At 43.3% G+C, this 22,119-nt stretch overlaps 1 protein-coding gene across 1 annotated transcript; it reads right to left on the reverse strand.

Annotated features, from left to right (window-relative positions):
- Positions 1 to 3,400: 3,400 nt before the first annotated feature.
- mapta (microtubule-associated protein tau a) lies at positions 3,401 to 22,033 on the reverse strand. The gene is made up of 16 exons (XM_070851755.1): positions 21,971 to 22,033; positions 21,721 to 21,877; positions 16,926 to 17,009; positions 15,052 to 15,075; positions 12,916 to 12,950; positions 11,765 to 11,905; positions 11,374 to 11,437; positions 11,209 to 11,247; positions 10,710 to 10,960; positions 9,144 to 9,236; positions 8,547 to 8,639; positions 8,124 to 8,216; positions 6,543 to 6,624; positions 6,033 to 6,139; positions 4,387 to 4,537; positions 3,401 to 3,504 (listed from the first exon to the last, which is right to left on the reverse strand). Exons 2-16 carry the CDS (start codon positions 21,857 to 21,859, stop codon positions 3,500 to 3,502), a joined length of 1,401 nt encoding a protein of 466 aa, XP_070707856.1. The 5' UTR covers positions 21,860 to 21,877; positions 21,971 to 22,033; the 3' UTR covers positions 3,401 to 3,499.
- Positions 22,034 to 22,119: the final 86 nt, after the last annotated feature.

A 22,119-nucleotide genomic window follows, 5' to 3' on the forward strand; every position in this document is an offset into this window, starting at 1 on the left:
TTTTTTCTTTTGTAGTTAAGCAAGATGTCAATGTACCTGTTCGATTGTTGCAGCAGTTAACCTAATCAAAAAGCAGAATTGTTTTCTTTTTTGTAAATAGTACCATTAAAACATTTATGTTTAACTTGGCGTAAATGTTCTGGCCTCGAGTCCTTCAGTGTCAAAGCTGCCTGAAATCACTCCCTCGGCCCCCCACGCTCTCCTCCCTCTGGGGGCGCTTCATTTCTACATCACAAGGGTGGTTTTTGCATCTAAATCTAACTATCGTGGGGAATTCCTGGGGGCACATTGTGGTCTGTGAATTGGATTCTCTGAAGAAATGGACGGTGAACTCAGCGCACCGTGTGGTAAACTGGGGGGTGATTTCAGGCAGCGGTTGTATTGCAATCCTCCACGCCGACAGTGACTTCATAGCATTTATTTTCAAATACACATATACAGCAACAAGAATCATCATAAACCAGTTATTGATCAAATGCACAATAACGAGAACAATCACATTTCCACAACTGTACAGCGTCAGAAGTAACCAAGAGAAAGAAAAAAAAAAAAAAAAGGTGATGAGTTTTTTGTTACTGCAGAAAAAAAACCTCCCCGACCGCCCGGCTGAAAAAAGATGCACGGAGAGGGACCACCAAAGCACACAAACTTAACCGCACACCTACATCCTGGGATCAGCTCCCACCCCTCAGCACCCATGACTGCCCGCACGCTCCCACACACGTGGTCTGTTTGAAGAAAGAACCAAGAATTTAGCATGCAGGTAATGTTGCAAACACACCTTTTTAAGTCCTCCCTACACAGCTGGGAGCGCCGTGTGGGACGGTTTGACCTATAACCACCTATTTATTTATTTATTTTTTATTATTATTATTAGTCCTAGATCAGTATATCCTTCCACATCCAGAGCGCATATATAAACAGGATATACAGAGAGACCACGTAATGAGAGGGAGGCCACAAGCAGACGGCTGTCTCTTACATGAGGTGCATGCAAGAAGTTGTTTCACTTCTATTAATGTGAGAAAGAGTGAAGAATCACCAGGAGCATCGACCAACATGAGGACATGTTCGAGCACGTGAGCGGAGAGAGAGCATCTCTAAGGGAACTAGTTAATGAATCACCGGCTGGTCGCTCATTTAACAAACACTGAAGACGAGATTCTTTACATGAAAGTGTCCAGAAGGGAAAAGCGGAATAAGTCCCTCTAAATCTTTTCTAGTCTTTGACCTTTGATATTAAACACACGATGTGGCCAAAAGTACGTGGACAACTTTTAAACAGTTTTAGTCCCAATGAAGGAAATCACAGTATTGTACTGTGGTTCTCACCCTGAGGGTCGAGACCCCCGCTCGAGGCCACACGATTACTTTAAAGCGGTCATCAGATGATTAAATCACATTTCAACTGCACAGAATCGTTCTGCGTATCTTTGCTTTTAAATTAATGGACTGTTTTATCGTTTCAGGCCTCTTTTAAAGTGTTAGAATAAAACAAAATGGGAAAATGTCACCAGCCAGGAAGGTTGGGAAGCTCCAGCTCCAGTTTACAATCCCATACGTGTGTGATCTTCAGGTGTCCACGTACTTTGGCCACGTAGTGTGTTTGGCTTTGCAGAGAAGTCGGTGAAGATAAAAGCGACCAGCTGAGGCACCACCTCACCATGAGTCCTGACACTGAAGTAATGTTTAACTGCCCGAGCTAAATGAACCCGCTGCTGTACAGTTTCTCTCGCTGCTTTCCCAAATCCCTCGTCTCAACTTGGCCCAATCAACCCATCCATCATCCATCCATCATCCATCCATCATCCATCATCCATCCATCCATCTGCTTTGCAGTCAGTCAGTCATATTCATTCTGGTTGAGTGAATTTTTAAAGTACTACAATTTTCAGCCTTTAAAGTGAGACTATGTAACGTTAGAGAGCAGAAAACAAAAACACCATCCTGCTCTTACCGATGAAAAGTCCAATTCCTAAGCAGTAAAACGCACCCTTGCATAGTGAAATACGCCGAGGAGCTTTGCTGCTACAGCCTGGCGTGGTCTGGTGTGACCACTAGCTTATTGTGGCTAACGTTAGCACATGTAAATATACAGTTAGTGAGTCAGTCTGCTGCCTTCAGGACTCCTCTACACTAGTGCTACTGTTAGAACGGCTTAGCGTTGCAGCTAAATGATAATAATAGTAGCTTGCACTAAGCATCACCTCTTCATTTTAACACTCAGTGGCCTCCTTTGAGCAGAAGTTACGTAGTCTCGCTTTAAGTGATTGCGACGAACATCATTCTAGCTTTTATGTGCATATAGCAGTTTAAATACTGATGAACTCTCCTCCCTCCTCACAATTTTGGCCATGAAAGTTACACTTTAAAAGCCTTAAGGTTAATTTTCCTCCTCATACGTCGAAGCTTTAAGCGCATTTACAACAGAGCAGTAACAAAAAAAAACAAAAACAGAAACACTGACAGTAGCAGGCACGATACAAATGTTTCTTCATATCAAATACATGTCATATATCCACAGATTACGATTATAAAACTGTGCCCAACACAAACCAAAGTTTCTACTCTAGCCGTTCGTATTTTTTAATCCGGGTTCCACCCCCGTCACCTACAGTAGCTCGGGGCGCAGCACGTGTCGGGACTACACAAAGCAAAGACAGCAGTGAGGTCTGAAAGCTTTTTTTTTCTGCCTTGACGAAACATTTGCTACTTTTCCTCTAACGGTTTTCCTCTCACGCCCCTCAGCGGACCCTGTTACTGCAGCACAAACTGGCACCTAACAGTCAGCGTCTCCCTCCAGTTTTCCAAGCTGATATTCTGTATTTTTATCCAGAAAAAGAAAAAGAACTAAGCATCAGGGGGACACCCATCAAAGGGGACATTAAAACATACCTTTCTAAAGGGTTCACAGTCAATGTGACAGGAAGCCAAGTGTTAAATGACGTCAGATTCACCAGGATACGCATGAAGAGAATTCCTCAGGGAGAATTTAGCTCTGCTGGGGTGCTTTAACTCTTAAAGGGAGACTTACAAAAGGTAGAAATAGCAAATAAAGAGATCAAAGACCACAGAGAGAGAGAAATTAAACATGTTTTGGCCTACTTTGTTAATTATTATCATTTTTTTTTATCTCAAGACCTCTACGAGGAACGCCTCGAGAGTGTTTTCAAAGGTTAGTGAAGGATAAACAGTGATGGGTAGCTAAAAAAGTCCCGTGGGAATAATGAGGAAGGCATCACAACTCCTCTACGTGGTCGTGTGGTGGAGGTGGAGGTGGAGGGTGGAGGGGGGAGGTGGGTGCATTCACAAGCCTTGTTTGGCCAGAGAGGCGGACACCTGGTCGGCCAGCGTGGAGAGCTGCGGAGAGTCGGCCATGTTGATGCTGCCGGAGGAGGACACGGTGCTGAGCTGGTGGGGGGAGTCTTCCAAGGAGACGATCTCGGCGCCGTGGTCAGTGCGGGCCTTGGCCGTCTCACGGAAGGTCAGTTTGTGGCTCTCAATCTGCGGTCAGATCACAGGGGAGGGTCACACTGAGCCACCTGTGGTCTCATTCAGGTGGGAATAAAAGTTAGAACATCACCCTCTGGTGGACAGCACACACACACACACACACACACACACGGCCTCATCCTCACTCAGTGTCGGGGGGGTCGCAGTGAGCTGCTGGGGCCCCCGTCAACCCCTGGATGTGCTCTGGGACTTGTACTGTTGACGTGCACCAAACTCCATTCAGATTCTGGACCAAGATTCACAGATCTTTACAATAATGATGCTGTTTTTAAAAACGTTTAAATCTGGACCGACTCTAACTGGATGAAGGCCTGTTAGTTTAGACTTAAGCTTAGACTTAAACTGGTGTCCTGAAAATGATCCCTAACCTCTGTGATCTGTTGCCTGTGGCTTTACTTCCTTTACTAGAGGTGTGAAAATAATAATAATTTTATTCTCTTTTCTTTCTGAGCTTGGACCTTTGATGAAAACAGGATAATAGATTGTTTTATATCACGTGTATACCTGTGTGTGTGTGTGTGTGTGATCACTCAGGTAACGACACCTTTAACAATCACATTTTATTTTATGATACATAGTGTAAATATTTATTTATCATCACAACACATATTTATTTTGCTATTGCTTTATTTTCCAATGTTGCTTTTATTCACTCTTTCTTGTCTATTGTTGCTGCTGTAACATGTAAATTTCCCCCTATGGGGGATCAATAAAAGAAGTCTAAGTCTAACAATCACATGCAGGCGTAATGTTCAGGCGTCCACATACTTTTGGCCGTCTGATGTCGCCGTGCATGTCTAAAAGAATGTGAATCAGTAACGAACACACTGCTGCTGTGAGACGCAGCGTACAACAGTCGCCTCGTATACTTACGGGAGTCCTCAATCTTTATGTGGGGGTTCGTCAGGATGGGTGTGATGGGTGCTGGAGGGACAGTCAGAGGTGACTGAGGGGGGGTGACAGCGGGGGAGGGGAATGAGGGGCTGCCTGAGGTTCTCCCCTGTGCTTCCTTCCCCTTCTCCCTCTGCAGAGGAGCCCCGGCAAGGGAATGACAACGAAAATACACGTGATGGCATCAACAGAAATCAAAACGCAACACAACATGTGAAAAACTGACCAAGAAACAGAAGATAAAGACGAAACAGGCTGCCGTGAATGGTGAACATAAAATCAGCTGGATGGAGAGAGGATGGAGGCTCGAACAGAAGAGGGAAAGAATGCTCAAAATGTCAAACTCAGAGGAGGGAAGGATGAGGGAGGAAGGATGAGGGAGGAAGGATGAGGGAGGAAGGATGAGACTCTTGTAATAACCCACCTCTGACCCTCAAACCTCTAACTGAGCTGCTAAATGATGCAAATCTTCACTCTCAACCTGAAATCAAGACGGAGCTCCTGGAGAAAAACGGACTGAAATTTGGTTTCTTCAAAGATTATTTTGTCCTCCTTTCTTGGAGAGAGACGGTGAAGGCTGACCGAGGAGCCCCCAGGTTCAGGGCACATTTCTGATCCACCAACCAACATTAAGACACAGTTAATTCTATTTCCTGCATTTCTGCACATATAAATTAATATAACAAAGAAATAAAATATGATGAAAGTAGTTATCCTGCTCTGTGTAATAATAATATAACATAAAGCTGTATAGAATTAGTTTGGAGGTGGAGGTGCTTCCATTCATTCGCTGTGAGTTCACTGTAACACGAGAGACGACTCAGATCAGCAGCTGCAGCTTCATTCCCACTAAAACCAGCACAGAAACAGGATCTTTAGTGGAAATGAGGCACTTGGAGCCTTTTCTACGGTGGCCGGGAGGTGCAAAACAATTTTACAATACGAGAAACACTTTTACAAAGCTGGAGACAAATTTACATTTGAGAAAACAAATTTACAAGATGTGAAACACTTTTACAAACGCCGAAACAAATTTACAAGTAACTTTTTCAACCGGAAAGGGAATGTACCGCGTTAATCGGCTCATATGTTCGTCTCAATACGGGCGAAAGACCGCTTGACTGCCGTCCATCGTGGGTCGCCATGAACTCCTTATCACTTCCGGTTCTACTCAACAGTTGGTATATTCCCTTTCCGGTTGAAAAAGTTACTTGTAAATTTGTTTCGGCGTTTGTTAAAGTGTTTCACGTCTTGTAAATTTGTTTTCTGATTTGTAAAAATGTTTTCTAAAATGTAAATTTGTCTCCAGCTTCGTAAAAGTGTTTCTCGTATTGTAAAATTGTTTTGCACCTCCCAGCCACCGTACTTTCTGGACGGACGATTTCTTGTTTTTTGTGCCTGAGGAGTGAGACTCCTGCCCTCCTGCTGCACTGCCACTAAAGGATCTGCTGCTCGCGCTGCGTTCAGGTGCGTCTGAATGAGTGAGAATAAGCAAAGCTCTGCAGCGGCGCTGACAAAGCTTTGGCCGAACACAACAACAACAACACGAAGATGAGCAACAACACAGTAACAATGAAGACATCATCTGGTGTTTTTAACGTGGAGCCGTCCGGCTGTGAGGCCGTTACCTTTCTCTGTCCACCTCCAGGAACGTGGCCGATGTTGTCGAGGGAGCCGACCTTGGACTGGACTCTGAACTCCAGCTTCTCATTTTTGATCTCGATATTTCCGCCACCTTAAAAAAAACCCAAAAACAAATATAGTGTCACTATTAATAAGTTATTTATTAGTTATTTAGTTAGTGATTCTATCAGATTATCTATTTGCATGTGGGTGCATAAAGCCATTCAGCTATTTAGGCCTCGTCTGGTCACGTTGGTGAGGCTGACATTCATTTATTTGTTGTATATCTCAGGTTTCTTTTACTGTGATCAGTTTGGTTTAGGCTTTTATTCTACTTGTCCTGTTGTTTTTATTATTGCTTCGTCCTTCTGACTTATAAATTGTTTAACTTAATGTTAAACATTCTGACTGCTGCTGCTTTTAAACGTGCCTCATAAATAAAGCCAGGTTGGATTGGAGACACCGATGGAAAGTCTTTTCATCTCTTCCGGGACAAAAGAAGACCTGAACCGTACCTGGTTTATGACGAATGTTGTCTTTCGATCCACATTTAGCCGTCACGCTGCTCAGATCGATCTTTTTGTGCACAATTTGAACCTGTGAGGGAACAAAAGAGGAGAGGAGATTTAAACCAGAGCAACACGTCACAGTAAACTCTAGTTTGCATGCAACTAGAAAACAGACTGTTAGTCCTCTAAAGCTGCTACCAGAGAGGAAACAGATCAATAAAACACTGATTGGGATCAGATGTTTAAGTCTTGTGCTCTCGCCTGAGCCTGCTGCAACCTTTAATTTGAAAGAATCCAGAAAAATGATCCAATCTTTACACTAAAATGTCTTTTATCAAGTTTAATTGATCACATTCTGCATTCTTCCACATGCACTATGAAGCCGTGTTTCTGCGTCACAGTGACCTCAGGCTCTCCCGTCATGGCCGCCTGTCTTCGCGGCACAAAGCGCCCAGTCTCTCAGCTGAGGTCATCTCAGCGCTCGCCACAACAGGCACAGTTTGGCGGAGAGGCCGAGGACAGAGGCTCTTTGTGGCTCCTTCTCCTCGCAGCTCTACGACACAATCAGCCCGGGATAGAGGATATCATAAAGGATATCATCGGGTCGTGGAACTGGACGGACGGATCAGTGTGAACGGGAACACAGAACACACACACACACACACACACACACACAGGACTCATGCATGTGGTTTCAGGGGCCAGTTTGGGTGCTAAAGTTATCAAACTTACAGCAGAGCCTGAGCATCACATAACAGTGTTAGCAGTGGTGGAAAGTTAATGAGTTATACGACTTCCCGACTTCATCTCAGAGGTTAATATGGTTCTTTGTGCCTGACGGCTTTAGTTACATGTGGTGAATTTAAAAAAAAGAGCTTCAAGTGGATGTTTCTAAATGTCATGTGGTTCATATTAACAGGATGTTATTATTCACTGGTCTGTTGTGTTTGTTTCTATTGTTGTAACCATGTCAAAGCTGCCACGTCTCTCGTGGGAAGCAGATTTTAATCTAATCTAATCTACCTGATTAAATAAAGGTGGAATAGAAACAGTTTAAAAACAAGTTGGATCGGCTGGAAAAAGCGTCACCACAGTTTGTCTGATAAAACTTTTTAAGATAAACGTGGTTTTCTCACAAAGCAGCGACGCTACATGATGATCTTTATATCCCATGATGCATTGCTGCAGAAACCGTAAACATCTGCAGCAGTAAAACACATGAAAACACTGAGAACTTTTACTTTAACGGTTTAAGTACATGTTATTTCCACAGCACAGTCTCAGCAGTAGGATCTGAACACTTCTTCCACCACTGCAGTTGACTTCCATCTAATATTCAGCACAAGCAGACAGAAAACTACGTACAGTTCAGTGCTGCTCTAGAGCTCGGTATGAAATGCTCACGGCTGTTTTTAAGTTTACAGATAAACTGTTAATAGGAGGAGTTAACAGGTCTGAGCACTGAAGGGTTCACACAGGACAGACGGGAGGACTCGTGCACCGACTCCCTCCGTCTTTATCAAGAGAAGCAACAAGAGGGGGGTTTGGCCACAGCTGCATACCTGCAGCTTCGCCACATCTACTCACATTGCCACCACCGGGTACATGTTTTATATTATCTTTGGAGCCACAGCGGGACTGCACAGAGCCTAAGTCCAACTTCTTATCAATAATTTGTACCTGGAGAGTCGATATGTGGGGAAAGAAAAGTTTGTCAGGTTATCCTGGAGAGAGCAACAGCAGCCGACCAGTGCTGGAGAGGAAATGAGCTCTTGGAGGTTCGGAGGGGGGGGAACGGGGCTCGTTAAAGGGGACGGGGAGGGCCGTCTTTAAAGATTTTAAGAACACAGACTTGTGCCATGATCATGAACTGCAGAGAAGTGATGAGGAGACTTTACCTCAGTACTACAGTTTAACTGTAAACTAACAAGAACAACATTTCCTCCACTTGTTCATCATGTAAAAAGGAGGCAGTCAAACACAAATGAGGCGAGCGAGCACGTTTCTCACCTTGCCCCCACCAGGCGTGTGCTTTATGTTGTCTTTAGAGCCGCAGCGGGACTGGACGTTGGCCAAGTCCAGCTTCTTGTCCAGGATTTGCACCTGCAAAGTGCGAGAAGACAAATAAAAAACAAAAGAAAACTCGTCAGGAGTTGAAAGGGGAGCGTTTGCAGGATGGGATCAGCCCAAAAGGAGGAAACGAAATGTTGAGGGGATGAAAACTACACACTCATTTCAGTAAAGCTGCCATCCATAACTTGAGCCAGCCTCTGCAGAATTATGACTTTAATGCCTGGAAATACAAATATTGTGCAAAATGTGACACTTTTTTTTGCTCTTCACCACAGAAATCATCCGATAGCTGATGAGACGTTACAGATGCCAGCTTTAGCGCATTAAGGCAGTGGTCTTTTGGTTAAATTCAGCTTTTAGTGCAAGAACAAAGAGCTAAATATGAGCTGTGTCTCATTAGTGAGTGTTTAGCAGAAGTCCTTCTTCTGACCGTGTATTTTAACATGGGGAGAAAAATAAGAGAGCACGTTTTGCTGATCATAACTGCAGAGATACTCAAGAGTCTGGTGTTGAGTTCATCCCTCAGTTACTCACATTGCCGCCACCGGGTACATGTTTCACATTGCCTTTGGAGCCACACCTAGACTGGACATTACAATAGTCCACCTTCTGATCAAAGACCTGTACCTGGGAAAAACGAAAACGTCAGCTTTTAGAGTTTGAGCGCAGACGGTGGTTTGACACATGAGCTGTGAAGGCTGAAAGAAACGAGTGAGAAACGGCCCTGAACTCGTGTTGAGGTGACGTTATGTCAGGGAGAAACAGAGGGGGGGGGGAAACCATCAGCAAGAGGAAGGTCTTCTGTTAATTTGATCTGCCCTTCAAACATTAAGACTCTCGTCCACAGTGTGAACTTCTTCTTCCTCTTCTTCTTCATTTTGGGCCATAAATATCACAAAACAACATCCTCTAGATTTCAGACACGTGACTGCAGGCTGCACTAAATTAGAACAAAGACACTTACACACTCGTCAACCACAGCACAAGTACACACACACACACACACACACACACACACACACACACACACACACACACACACACACACACACACACACACACACACACACACACACACACACACACACACACACACACACACACACACACACACACACACACACACACACACACAAAAAGGCAGATTGGAGTTCAGCTCCACCAACATTTCTCAGAGGTAAAGCTGCTCTGGAAGAAGAAATATTCTGATTGGCCCAACAGACACCTGAAGAAAACAGGGAACAGGTGCGACAACTGATGGTTTGATCCGGTGTGACGGCGAAGGCCTCATGACGTCCCGACAGAAGGAGCACGTCTGAATTTTATTTTTTTTGTGCCTTTTAAGACAAATTCTGACCCTTAGCTGCACAGTGACCTCATCAGCTGTGTGTTTACATCCTTGTTCCTGGAGGTCGGTACAAGCACAGAGGGTCAGAGTCTGTAAACTGTGAACTGTGCTGGAGTTTGGATAATAACTGTTAAACATGTTTGAGTGCTTTATGTTTCTGACTTCTTCATTCACCAACACTAATAATACACATTATTTAGGTATATTAAAGGAGTTTTGACCACTAGAAGCACCACGGAGGACTGTTTGTGTGAGTGGCTCTCCGTTTTGTTTGCACATCCTTGTGTGACTCAATACATCCTCCTGCCGCCACTTCTATGCTGCTCTATTGATCGACTGTACCTGGTCGTAACACGAGGAGAAGAACTGTGCAGAGGAAGACTGCAAACTTAGGTGTAAACTATTTTTTAACCATTATTTAATGAGGATGTCCCTTCAGATTAAAATCTCTTTTCCAAGGGAGACGTCGAGACGCCAAGGCCCTTTGTCTAAAGGGAAGTGTTCTCAAAGCCTTTTTGAGGTTTACCTTGCCATGTATTGATGCCATGTGTGTGTGCTGTAGGACGGTGAATGAGATGTGGTTGTGTGTCTCTGGATCAGCCTACTGAGGGTCAAACCTACCAATACGATTATTTCTGCCTCCAAAGCAGCTCCGTCTCCAGAAATGTTAAAAGCATGTAAACCTCCCGTCTGTGCTGCTGGAGGAGGAGGACTGTGTGCAGTGTGAGCGCTCAGAGGCACAGTCAGGGTACCTTTCCGCCTCCCGGCTGGTGTTTCATGTTCTCCGTGGAGCCGATCTTGGACCTGACGCTCTTCAGGTCCGGCATGGGTGCGGCTGCAGCCATGGGGGGCGGGCGGCCCTTCAGCGAGCCCGGGGACTTGGGCGTGGACCGAACCACCGCCACCTTCTTCACTTTGTTGGCCTCAGCCGCCGCCTTCGCAGACTGTGCTTGGCTAGAGGGAGATTTTGGAGTACCGGGGCTGCTCTGTCCACTCTGGGCATCTTAATCAACCGCAGAAGCAACACGTCAGAGGTTTGAAACAAGTCAACGGTCATGGATGAAAGGAACAAAAGGAAGAAAGGATAATAAATCAGAAGAATAAAGAACAAACTAGGAGCTCTGCTGGCTAAAAGCTGACCAAGTTTGATCCCGGATGAACCGGATCAGACTGTGGTTCTGTGGTCATGCCAGGCTGAAAGTGGTCTCTACTGATTTGTGCTGCTTATTTTTTATTCTATTTTCTTTTTACCTTTTTCATTTTTTGGAGTGGGAGCTTTCTTGGCACTAGCTGCATCACAAAAAAATATGACACATCATAAGTAATCCTTAAATGTTTCTCCTTAGAAGACGACAGAAATCAAAAGGAATGAATGTAGATGAAGTGGAATTAAAACGTAAAGTCCTGGTTTCTCACCTGGTTGAGCTGCAGTTCTGGCAGAAGCTTTGGCTCCAGGGATCTGAGTCTTTGCGCCTCCACTCTGAAAACCGACAACAAATGATTTAGTTTTCAGCATTTGACGTCCAAGTTACCCCAGAAAGCTGCTTTTATTCTACTTGCGTCTAACGTGGATGCTGCAATCACACAAATCTCGTACAAGTCATTCTGATCTGGTTGAGCGAATGAGCAGTCAGCGATGAATGGACGAGGCTTTGTTAGCGTTTTTTGGTAAAAGAGCGTGTTTGGGTGCAGGTTTGGATGCATTCAAACCGACTGATCAAACACGAGGAATCGGGAAACTGAGCATCCGTCCATCCTGAGCTGAGCTCCGGTCTGGACTCTAAGCTGCGTTCAGGCCTGTACTTACTCCGGGCTGCCTGGGCCCTGCGCTGCTGGCTTTAATGGGGATGTGGCTGTGGCCGTTTCGGGAGGAAGCGTGTGTTTTGTTGCCCTTGGTGACTATGGATGGTCTTTTAAGGGAAGAGGTTGGTTTGGTGGCAGTTTGAGTCTTTTTCATGAAGAGGAAAAATGAATTAAAAAAGCAAAACAAAAGTGCTGATGACAGTGATCATAAAACAGGAGGAATGATGTAACAAATGGAAAATGGATGGAGGAGAATGACTGCGTTTCAAAAACACAGTGTTAAAGGATCATTCTGGTTTATTACAACTTGGGTCTTATTTTCACACCATTGCTCAACCAAAAGGACAAAATAAGCTCCCAAAACTGTTCAAATCACATAAATGATGAGACAAACTTTGCTTTAATCACCATGTTTGTATTCAAAATGGATCTCAAAACGTTTTAGCATCTTTTAGCTCCTCGTTTTGGTTTTCTGGGTCGCAACTTTCCTGTTTTGCTAAAAACCCTCTGATCACCACCTGCTACCACACAGAGACTAATACAGTGGAGCGTTTAGGTGCTATAGAGAGTTGGTGGTGACCAAAACGGAGCTAAAAGAGAGTGAATATTGGCCATCAGCATCATCAGGTGACCAATCATGTGACTCCAAACGTATGATAATGTTGCTCAGATGTCCACATCAACGCAAAAGCTGATAATATGTCAGTTTTGAGCTTCCAGCTTGTTTCTGCTGCCTTCAAGCGACCAAAAAAAAATCTGTTATTGCAGGTTTTCAGGTTAAAGGAAGATCGGCACTCGTGGTTAAAATAAACCAACACTGACTGTTTTCCATTTTATTTTGGAGGTAAAACAAAAAAATTAGCACAATAATCTCTTTTTACACAGGAAAACCTGAGTGTGATTTGGGGAGTTTTGGATATTTTGCTTTCATTTTCTCTACTTGTGTCTAATCTGGAGTTTTATTTCCAGCCTGCTGGATCATCTGAGCTCATGTTTTTAACTCCAGTGTTCAACTTCTCAACAATACAATGGTACAACTCCTGATAGAAAATATGAAGAAAGCTACAAAAACATGTTCCAAGATGTAATAAACCAGAATTCTGCCTTTAATAAAAGAAACAAGACACCCGTCCGGTAATGTTCTCGGTCACATACCTTATCTGCAGAGCCGTTATCCATCTTAGCTTGAGCTACACACACAAGAGAGAAGCAGACTTTAGATTTTCACCCATTTTCTTAAAGTTGAATATCTATAACTTCTCCTTTATATCAACCCAAGTGGCACAAATTAAGACTTTTGCTTCCCAGTGTGCGGCTGAACACATTCAAGAAATGAAAGAAACGTTTGGTGATGTAAGGTATGCAGCATGCACCGCCACACAAAGTGCTTGTGGAAAACAAAACAAAAAAAAAGAAAGTGTTTTTTTTTTTTTTCGGGGCTGCATAACCAGCGGTGAGAGCAGAGATGGAGAGATGAAACAAAACAAAACAAAAAGAAAAGAAGCTAAAGTGGGGAGGGAGGACAACAAGCTTCTCCTCGGGTCAAAGTTAACGTCCAGAGAAAAAAGTCGGAGGGAGAAGTGCAGCATAACACAGAGTAGAAGCTGCGTTGGAAAAGAAAGAAGTGGAAGGAGGTAACTGAGGAGGGCTGGTTCTGAACTGGTGAACATGACAGGAAACAGACCTTTGAAAATAGGGACCGGCACCAAAGACTTTCTGGCTGAAGAGCCTTGGGGGGGCGTTTTCTGGAGCCCGGTGGTCTGAGCCACATTGCTCCTCATGTCTGAGTCATTACAAATGTCAGGCTGTGAGTAGCTGGGCCTATGTGACCATGAGTCACTGCTGCCGTTTTCTGTTGACGTGCCAGATGGCATTTTGGTAAAAAGGCTATCCTTCTCGGAAATGTTCCTACCGCTATGTGCTGGATGGAGATCTTCTGAATGAGAATCAAAGCTCGACAGTGTCAGACTTTGGATGGGAGGCGGCTGCTGTGGTTCTGGGGCGACATTTCTGCTTCCAGAGTCGCTGCAGGAGTTTAAAGCTGCTCCATCTGCAGTCGCTCCATCTTTTGTTTGTTCAGAGACGAGCTCCTCGCCCCGATTAGTCCTCGAGCTTCTGTCTCCGATGGACGTCAGGTCTTCCAAAGCGGCGCTGCGAACTAAAGACACCCCGGAGAGATTGCTCATTTCAGTCAGGCACTCTGCGGCGTCCAGGCTGATCGCCCTCTGGGAATCGGCGGCTGCCGTCCACTCAGGGCTCCCCCTGCTGACCGGTACGTCCCGTCTAAGCTCCGACCCGCAGCTGAGGTCTTCAGAGGCCCATAAAGAGTCACTTAGCCTTTTCCCACACTCTCCCACCGCCTCGTTTCCTGGGTCTGGGGAGCAGGAAGCTCCCATGCAGCCAACGCCCTCCCCAGCAGCTCCGTCTACAGCCGGCTTTGATCCGTCGCCCGCAAACGCAAACTCGCTGCGGACTCCAGAGCCAGGCTTTGCTAATTTGTTTGGAAAGCAGATTAATGATGACATTCACAGCACTCGTTTTCCATCTCCCCATTGAAACCAAAAGATAATCAAAGAAGTCCATGAGGGAAATAAGGCTATTTTAATATTCTATTAACCAGAAAAAACGCCCCCAACATAACAGAACAGAGAGCTATAAAAGGTGAAGATGCAAGACCATGAACCGAGGTGTGACCAATGAGTTTACGTCAAAATAAAACAAGATGGAAACGGACAGTAATGCATCACACTGGGGTGACAGACGGCAGATGATGCATTCCAGTGAACATAATGAACAACAGACCACCAAATTATGTATTTTCATTGTTAAAAAGTGATTAAAATATGATTCCTGAACTCCTCCTGACTGTAAAATAATGTATTCCCCCCCAACAAACTTCACCTCTGGACTCAAAAACAAACTATTAAATAGCTATAAAAAGCATATGGATTATTATTTACATGTATTTGGCCTTTAAATGCTGCATTAATAAATAAGGGATGAAGAAACAGGATTGTTAATCTGTAAATATAGTGATATTTTTTCATATTTCTGTTTACTTTTAGTTTATCAATCCAGCATTTATCCCCAAAAATGTAATTAATCAATCTAAAATTAACTTTTGAAAGACTTTAATGTATAAAATAAATTGTGTAATACAATAGAGCAATATATAATCTAATCTAGAGCTCCTTCCTCTCTGGGTTTTGGAGTTTGAACGGTGGTCATATCTATCTCCTGCAGTAAATAAATCCGATCTAAGTGCGATCAATACACCATAAAACAGCCTACCTGTTGAACTCGCTCCTCCTGCTGCTGGTTGAACATGACGAGACAGATGGAAAAGACATTGGAAGAGACATTAGAGCGTGATCAATAGTGCGTTTCCGTCATTCATGCCTGATTAATACACTCACTCACTGCAAAGAAATCAATACAAAGCCCACAAACAACACGTCTTCGGTTAATTCAGAAAAGCCTGCAGCCAATAACTGTTAAAGATCACTCAGAAACATATGATTGAATATGCAGACGCACAGTCGTGGTGCAGAAGTACCAAACCTAAGCTGGTACTTCAGCTGTTTTTAACATTATTCTGGCGTTCCCCCGCGGCTGGGAGCGCTGCATCTGTTTAACAGATCACAGGAGTCCTAAATCTGCCTGCGGTCTGGTCGTTTGGTTCATTCTGAAATAGCCAGGATGTAAATATCTTTTTGTTTTAAAAATAACAAATAAAAAAAAAAGGCACGTTTGAGTCTGCTTATGATCATGTTGCCGGGCTGAAAGGAGCAAAAGTACCAACCATCAGAAAAGGCGTGAAAAAGAAATGAAGCCACAAAACAAACCCAAACAAAAAAAAACACTGTTTTCCAAATATGATGCTGAAAGAAAAAGATAGTAAGCTTCATTTTCCAGTCAGGACAAACACGAGAGCAGCAGGCCGCTTTAGTCATGAAACTCAAAAGGAAAAGTTCAACATTTTGGGAAATAAACGTATTCTTGCAGCAGGTTCGATTTAAAGATCGATACTATTCTCATGTCTGCATGTTTGATATGAAGCCAGTTAGCTTAGCTTAGCTTAGCGTAAAGTGGCCAAAACAATACAGTGATGGTGTCTATAAAATGTTGGATGCATTTATTGAGCGTCACAACCTCCAAGAAATTATTTGTTCCACCGCAAGAATTTGATCCAAAAACATTTGCAAAATCTAGAACAGCTGCATGAAACAATAATTTCATCCCTACTGAAGTAAAAGGAAAGTAAAACTTTTATACTTTGGTTAACTTTCATAGGATTGAACAGACCAGAGTCCAGATTTATAAAACATTCAGGCTGGAAACAAGACGGCAGCTCGCTAACTGACATGTTACAAGTTTGTTGAATTAAGTGTAACAAAAGGTTTTGTGGAGGGTTTATTTGCTAGAAATTATTATTTTTACACTGCAGCGAAAACTTTGGTGCAACCGAGAGTTAATACTAGAGCCGCCATCATTAGCCAATTAATCAATAAATCAGCTGTAAGATACGAATCCAGAGCTATTTTGATAATCAGTTAACCATTTAAAACATTTTTCAAGGGAAAATACCAAAAACTTCATGGTTCCGGGTTGTAAACAGAGAATTGATTGGTTTTCCTTAGCTCTTGTGTATTTTGACCAAAGAACTGATCAATTATCTGCAGAGTAGTTAATTCAACAAGCACGTTACTGCACGTCTTTGTTGAATACTTGACTCTGATTGGTCAGTTACAGCATCCTGTGCTCTGTTTGATCTGTATAGCAGATTAACATTAACAAAAGCAGCTATAAAACTATTTAAAAATCAATAAAATCATCTTTAAATCAATATTTTAATGTAAAATTATTGATTTCTTTAGTATGTCGTCATGCAAAATAGCAAAATGAATGTCCTGCATCACAATGTCGGGGTTTGTTTTATCATCTCTCACTCAGAAGGTCTAGTGAGCAGGTTTGGTACCTTTGGATGAAGGCTAGCTGTTTCCCTTTGCTTCCAGTCTTTATGCTAAGCTAAGCTAACTGGCTGCTCATCTAACTCTCCACACAAAGAGCGCGAATAAGAGTATTTCCCAAAATTTCAAACCGTAAAAACAACTAAACACACAAGCAGCCGAAAGGAGGCAGGAGCTCAAAAGCCGGAGGCATACCAAGCTGCCCCTCGTCTTCACACGAGCTGCTCTCTTTTTCTGAGAGCTCGGCTTCAACGCCGCCTTTCTCCACGGACGTGTCTGCTGCGGGATAAACGCATGTCAGTCAGTCAGAAATGAGGAACCTTGAACCTTCCCCAGGTTTACTCGGCTAAATCTGCTCTGAGACCACCCCTCCTGCCCCCTTTTGGTTTTCTGCGATGGGTCACTTGTGGTATTTCTCATGTTTGCACACTCAGGAGCTGTTTAACAGATCAAGGAGCCTTTTCAGCCTGATGAGTCTCCCTTCAGCTACGCTTCGGACTGGCTGTCACCCTCAGTATTTATGATCAAAGCATGCTCGACCAAGACTGGAGTGGAGCTACTGTGGCACAGAGAGCCATTATTTTCCATGTTAGTCAGCGACCTGTAGCTCGTGAGGCGGCGATTCTACATGTTCAAGGGTAACCGATTCTAATTGCACTTTGTCTGCGGTGACAACACTGCTGCATGTGCCTCGCTACCAACAGTGGGGTATAAATATCGGGATAATGAGCAATTTAAAGCACACATTAGCAGGAAATTCAAACCAAGGCGGGTTAGAGTTGGAGAAAACAATGAAAACTGTGAGGGAGGAGAAAAATCAACAAAAATAAGACGTGACGTTTCTTCGATAATGTCTCTGAAACAAAAGAAAGTTATCTGTAAAAGAGGAGAAATTAACTGATAATCTGCGCACAAGCTCAAACTCAAAATGCAAAATGCTAAATGAGGGCTGAGCAGCGTTAATAAGGTCTTTGGCGCTGAAGCGTCATGACAGGAGGAGTGCAGGCAGGCGTACCAGGTCGCACTTCGTCATCACACTGGCTGCTCTCTGGCTGAGAAAGTTCAGACACAGATTTCACCCCATTTTCACTCAGAGCTGCTTCGTCCTCTGTGAATTAAAAAGGTAAACTGGAGGTCAAGCTCGAGGTGGAACGTGACACAAGTGGACATTACTGAGAAACACTCAGTGATGTGAGCTGTGAGAGAGTTCAAGTGGTTAAAACATTGGCAACAGTTAGTGTTACACAGAAAATAAGACAAATATTCACCTTTTATGACTCATAACAAACCATTTAAACCTGTTTAAGGCATTTCTAAGGGCTGGATGATTAGAACAGATACAGATGTGACACTATTTTGCCTTAATTTCAAATAATGTGACAATATTTTTTTATTTTAGATGAAACATGCACAAAAAAATGCACATTTTATTTTTTATTTTACTCAGCTGGAGAGAATTAAAGCAAGGAAAACATGATATTGAGCTCAAACACAACACTGCAATGACTAAGGAATCTTATGACTGAAAAAACATCTGATATTATTGTGAATTCAACATTTATCTTTTTTTTGCGGCCTTGACGTCGTGCAGGTTTTTCCAACCTGCAAAAAGAATTTTTATGCAACAATACAGGTTTGTATTTTGGGCGTTTTGACGAAGGACCGGATGTTTTTTAGTGCAGTTGTTAAACTTCTGCAAGAATTTCAAAAGTGCTCCAACGGTGAGTCACTTAAACCTATTTTTTTTGGGGGGGGGGGTTGCAGCAGAAACAGGTTGCGAACACAACACTGACGTATTATCACCTTTTAAGTCGACAGAGAAAATTGTATTTACGCATCCAGCAGTCACGGAGCAACACTGTCGTTCATTCAGTCGTGTTTGTGTCCACCTGATGAGTTAAAGCACAATATTCACTCTTTTTTTTTTTTGTTGTTGTTTGTTTTTTTGCTCTGTTTTTGGTCTCCACCACCTCCCGAGGGGAAATACGTCTATGAAAACGACGCCACGAGAGTCGACGTTGCAGCCGGACATCTAAACAACGAGCAACATGATTGCAGCCGCTGTAACGTCGTCTATCGAGAAAATGAACAGGACTTTTTTGATTTTTACGTTAAATCCTAATTAGTTTGGTTATTTTTAGACACGACGCTGCGGCCCAGAAATAACCAGACCATCTATAAACCACACAGTTTCTACATTTCCTTCAAACTAGCCACACAGCTAACTTTACACTACAAACACTAAACTTTCCACAGTCACAGTTTCTACTCAGCTCTACTGCCGTCTACTCAAACAGGTCGATGAGATACTCACTTTGTGTTTGGCCGCTGATAAATGTGCTGTTTACCTCTGCAGGCGGACCTGACTCTGTGTGCTGCTTCCTGTTTGTACGTGAGATGATGGGAAGTGGAAACGGGGAGAACGACTGCACTAGTGAGGGCTGTAAACTGGGGAACGCTAGGCTACGTACTAATTGGCCGTATGGTTGATAAAGGGATAAGAGGAAAGAAACTGAAACTGATTATTAGCTGAACAATCTGTCGGTGGTGTTATTATTTATTTTACAACCTCTGCAGCTGACAAACAAGACAACAAGATCTTCCCCTTGACATGTATTTGCTGTTTTCACATCAAAAACCCTTTCAGCCAGTTAAAAAGCCGGCGTTTTCTGCGCAGCATTAAAAGCCTGATTGTTTCTGAGCTGAATTGGTAGCGAACAGTGACACAGGATGGAGACGGGGCTCGTTCTGAGGGGGTCTGACCCAGATGCCTGGATTACAGAGCGCAGTGCAGCTGCAGTCGGGCACTCAGGGCCATTCAAGCATGTCTTGTATCCATTATGTAAAAAGGGGGATTAAAACAAAGCACAGTCGGAATTGCGGGGCTCAGAGTCCATACAGGCTGCAACGACTTCCAGGAAACTGTACGAGGAAATAAAAATCCTTCTGTTTGCCTTCATGTGGGCGTTTTAATCCCTGGATATATTCTTAAATTACCTCCAACAGACAGACCTGGGTCGAGCCGACCTTTGACCCGTGGGGCCTCAAAGTTTACCCACAAGTCAGACGACTACAAACATGAACCATTAACACGCTTCAGCCCTCTGCGCTGCCTCAGCTTGGTTTTATTTGGTGCTGTAGTGTAGTTTGGTCTTTTCTTGTGCTGCAGAACAGAAACCTCCAGTTTAAATAACACATTTTAATATATAAAGACATATTTTATACATGTTATATTGTCTTTTATTATCCGTTTATTCAGCATCATCCTGTTATGGAGGCTTCACAGCAGCAGTTAGAGCTCCTGAGGTATAACTGAGGACTGCAGATACATTTATAGTCTGTTTTAAACCATTTATCTAATGTTTATGTGCTGCTAATGAACAATAGCTTTAGTTCCTCTTATATGAAACATGTATTATGATGTGTACATTTACCATATTGTGATGAATAATTATCTATTCCTCATATTTACTCTGTGGATTTATTGTGTTTGAATGTGAACATTTCCACAAACGTTTCTGCAGAAATATCTACTGAAAAAAATTTATTTTATAATCACACATATACGATAAAAACAAATGCTGTTTGTGGCCTAATTTACTGTTTGAATAGTTTGATTATTTCACATTTATTATTATTTAACCACTCAGAACTGAAAACGTGTTCATTTAGACATATTTTATATATTATAATGATCATTTTTATACATATAGAATTAGTCTTGTTGTTAGTCTTTTGTTGTTCTTGAGCATGAACTATATAAATATATATTATTACATTTGCACAGCGTCATGTTTGTTTTCTTCGGCCTAATTAATGTGAAAAAGCTGCTGCTCTGTTTCTCAGTATGAATCTGCTGTAGCCTTGGAAACTGTGCACACGGCTAACAATAGACGTTTATTGGCTGAAGACTGAAATATTATGTAACAAGCATTTTTAATCGCTCACTGACTGAGAAAGTGCCAAGTGCTGGCGAGGGTGAATCTCAGCGCTGATCCATGACGTAATCATAAGAAGATAATACGAGTGATGTCATCAGGTCACCTTGTTCGGACAGACGACGGACGCCAATTTGAAAGGAGCAAATGTGCAGGAAACGACACAAAACTGTGGCGAGCGTGACGTCGTCTGGCACGGCGCGGCGTCGGCCGACCACAAACCGACTCCTGGTGGATTCATTTGTTCATTTGTGGCGTGAACGCAGCTTTTACCTGCTGATGAGAACCAGAATGTGAACTCCCGTCATAAGAGTTTCTGCTGTCCGACTGTTTTTCGGTGGGGGGGCGTGAGTGTGAGGCCTCTAACTCAAGCAGCTTTCATGAGAGTTATTTGAGGCCTACCGTCCTGCCGAGAGGACGCCGTTGGCTTTCTAGTGATGTCACACACACGAGGGCGGGGCCAAAAGATGTCAAAAATGGCGGGAATTTTAAAAAAACAGCTGTAATGTATTTAAGGTGATTAAACCTATGAGATATGTTGTTTCTGTTCTTCATGGGGATGTTTTGTATTTTTTGAGAGTCTCAACTACATAATAGTGAGATTTTAGAGTTTATGTTCATTTTAACCCTTAACGTCCTGAGGGGGAGTCGCTTCTTCTTCTTCTTCTTCTTCAGGAAACAGAGCAGAGAGAGAGAGAGGCAGGAAGGATTTAGCTAAAAAGTGACCGAAGCGAAGGAGAGTTCAGATAGAGCTGTCGGAGGAGCGGGATGACGAGGTCCAGGCGGTAGAGCAGGTTTTAAGTTCTTATCAAATGAGACAGGATTGTTATGTCATTCACAAACTGGCCTTGAAATGCACCTTTTGAAGAGAACATATGGACCCGATGTCGACTACAAGAGGTATATTATAAAAAAGCAAACACATTTTTAAGAGAAAATGTTCCTCACATCTATAAAATTTAAATATTAAAGCCTCTTTCCCTCCTGGTTGCTGTTCATGAGCTGGAGGAGCATCTCATCATGTATTGGCTGTACGTCTCTGTATGTCTGACCTTTCATTTTGGCGTCTCCGGGGCTTCTGTGTCCCGCCTGGACGCCGTTCTCCTGGTGATGCTGGTCGTTGATGGTCATGTTGGCTAAGGAGGAGCTCATGGTGTCTCCAGAGCTGTAGCTGTTGTTCACGTAGTCCATTGCCAGTCGCAGGTCAGGCTGGAACGGTTCAGTAAACACAGATGAGTCGGACTAATGGGTCACACAAGCGGTTTCAAACACATGACAGGTGCTACATCCAAAGTAGGCGACCTTAGAGGCGATTAAATGTAACGGCGGCGTTCTTCGTGGACACTTTGTCTTCCGGCGTGCAGAAGCCAGTCCGTCACCACGAAATGTAAACAGACACTGAGTCTGTAAAAACCAGTTATTAATACATCCTGACGTGGGGTCGGCGCCTC

This window comes from Pempheris klunzingeri, chromosome 20 (assembly GCF_042242105.1).
Source record: "Pempheris klunzingeri isolate RE-2024b chromosome 20, fPemKlu1.hap1, whole genome shotgun sequence".
Lineage (NCBI taxonomy): Eukaryota > Metazoa > Chordata > Actinopteri > Acropomatiformes > Pempheridae > Pempheris > Pempheris klunzingeri.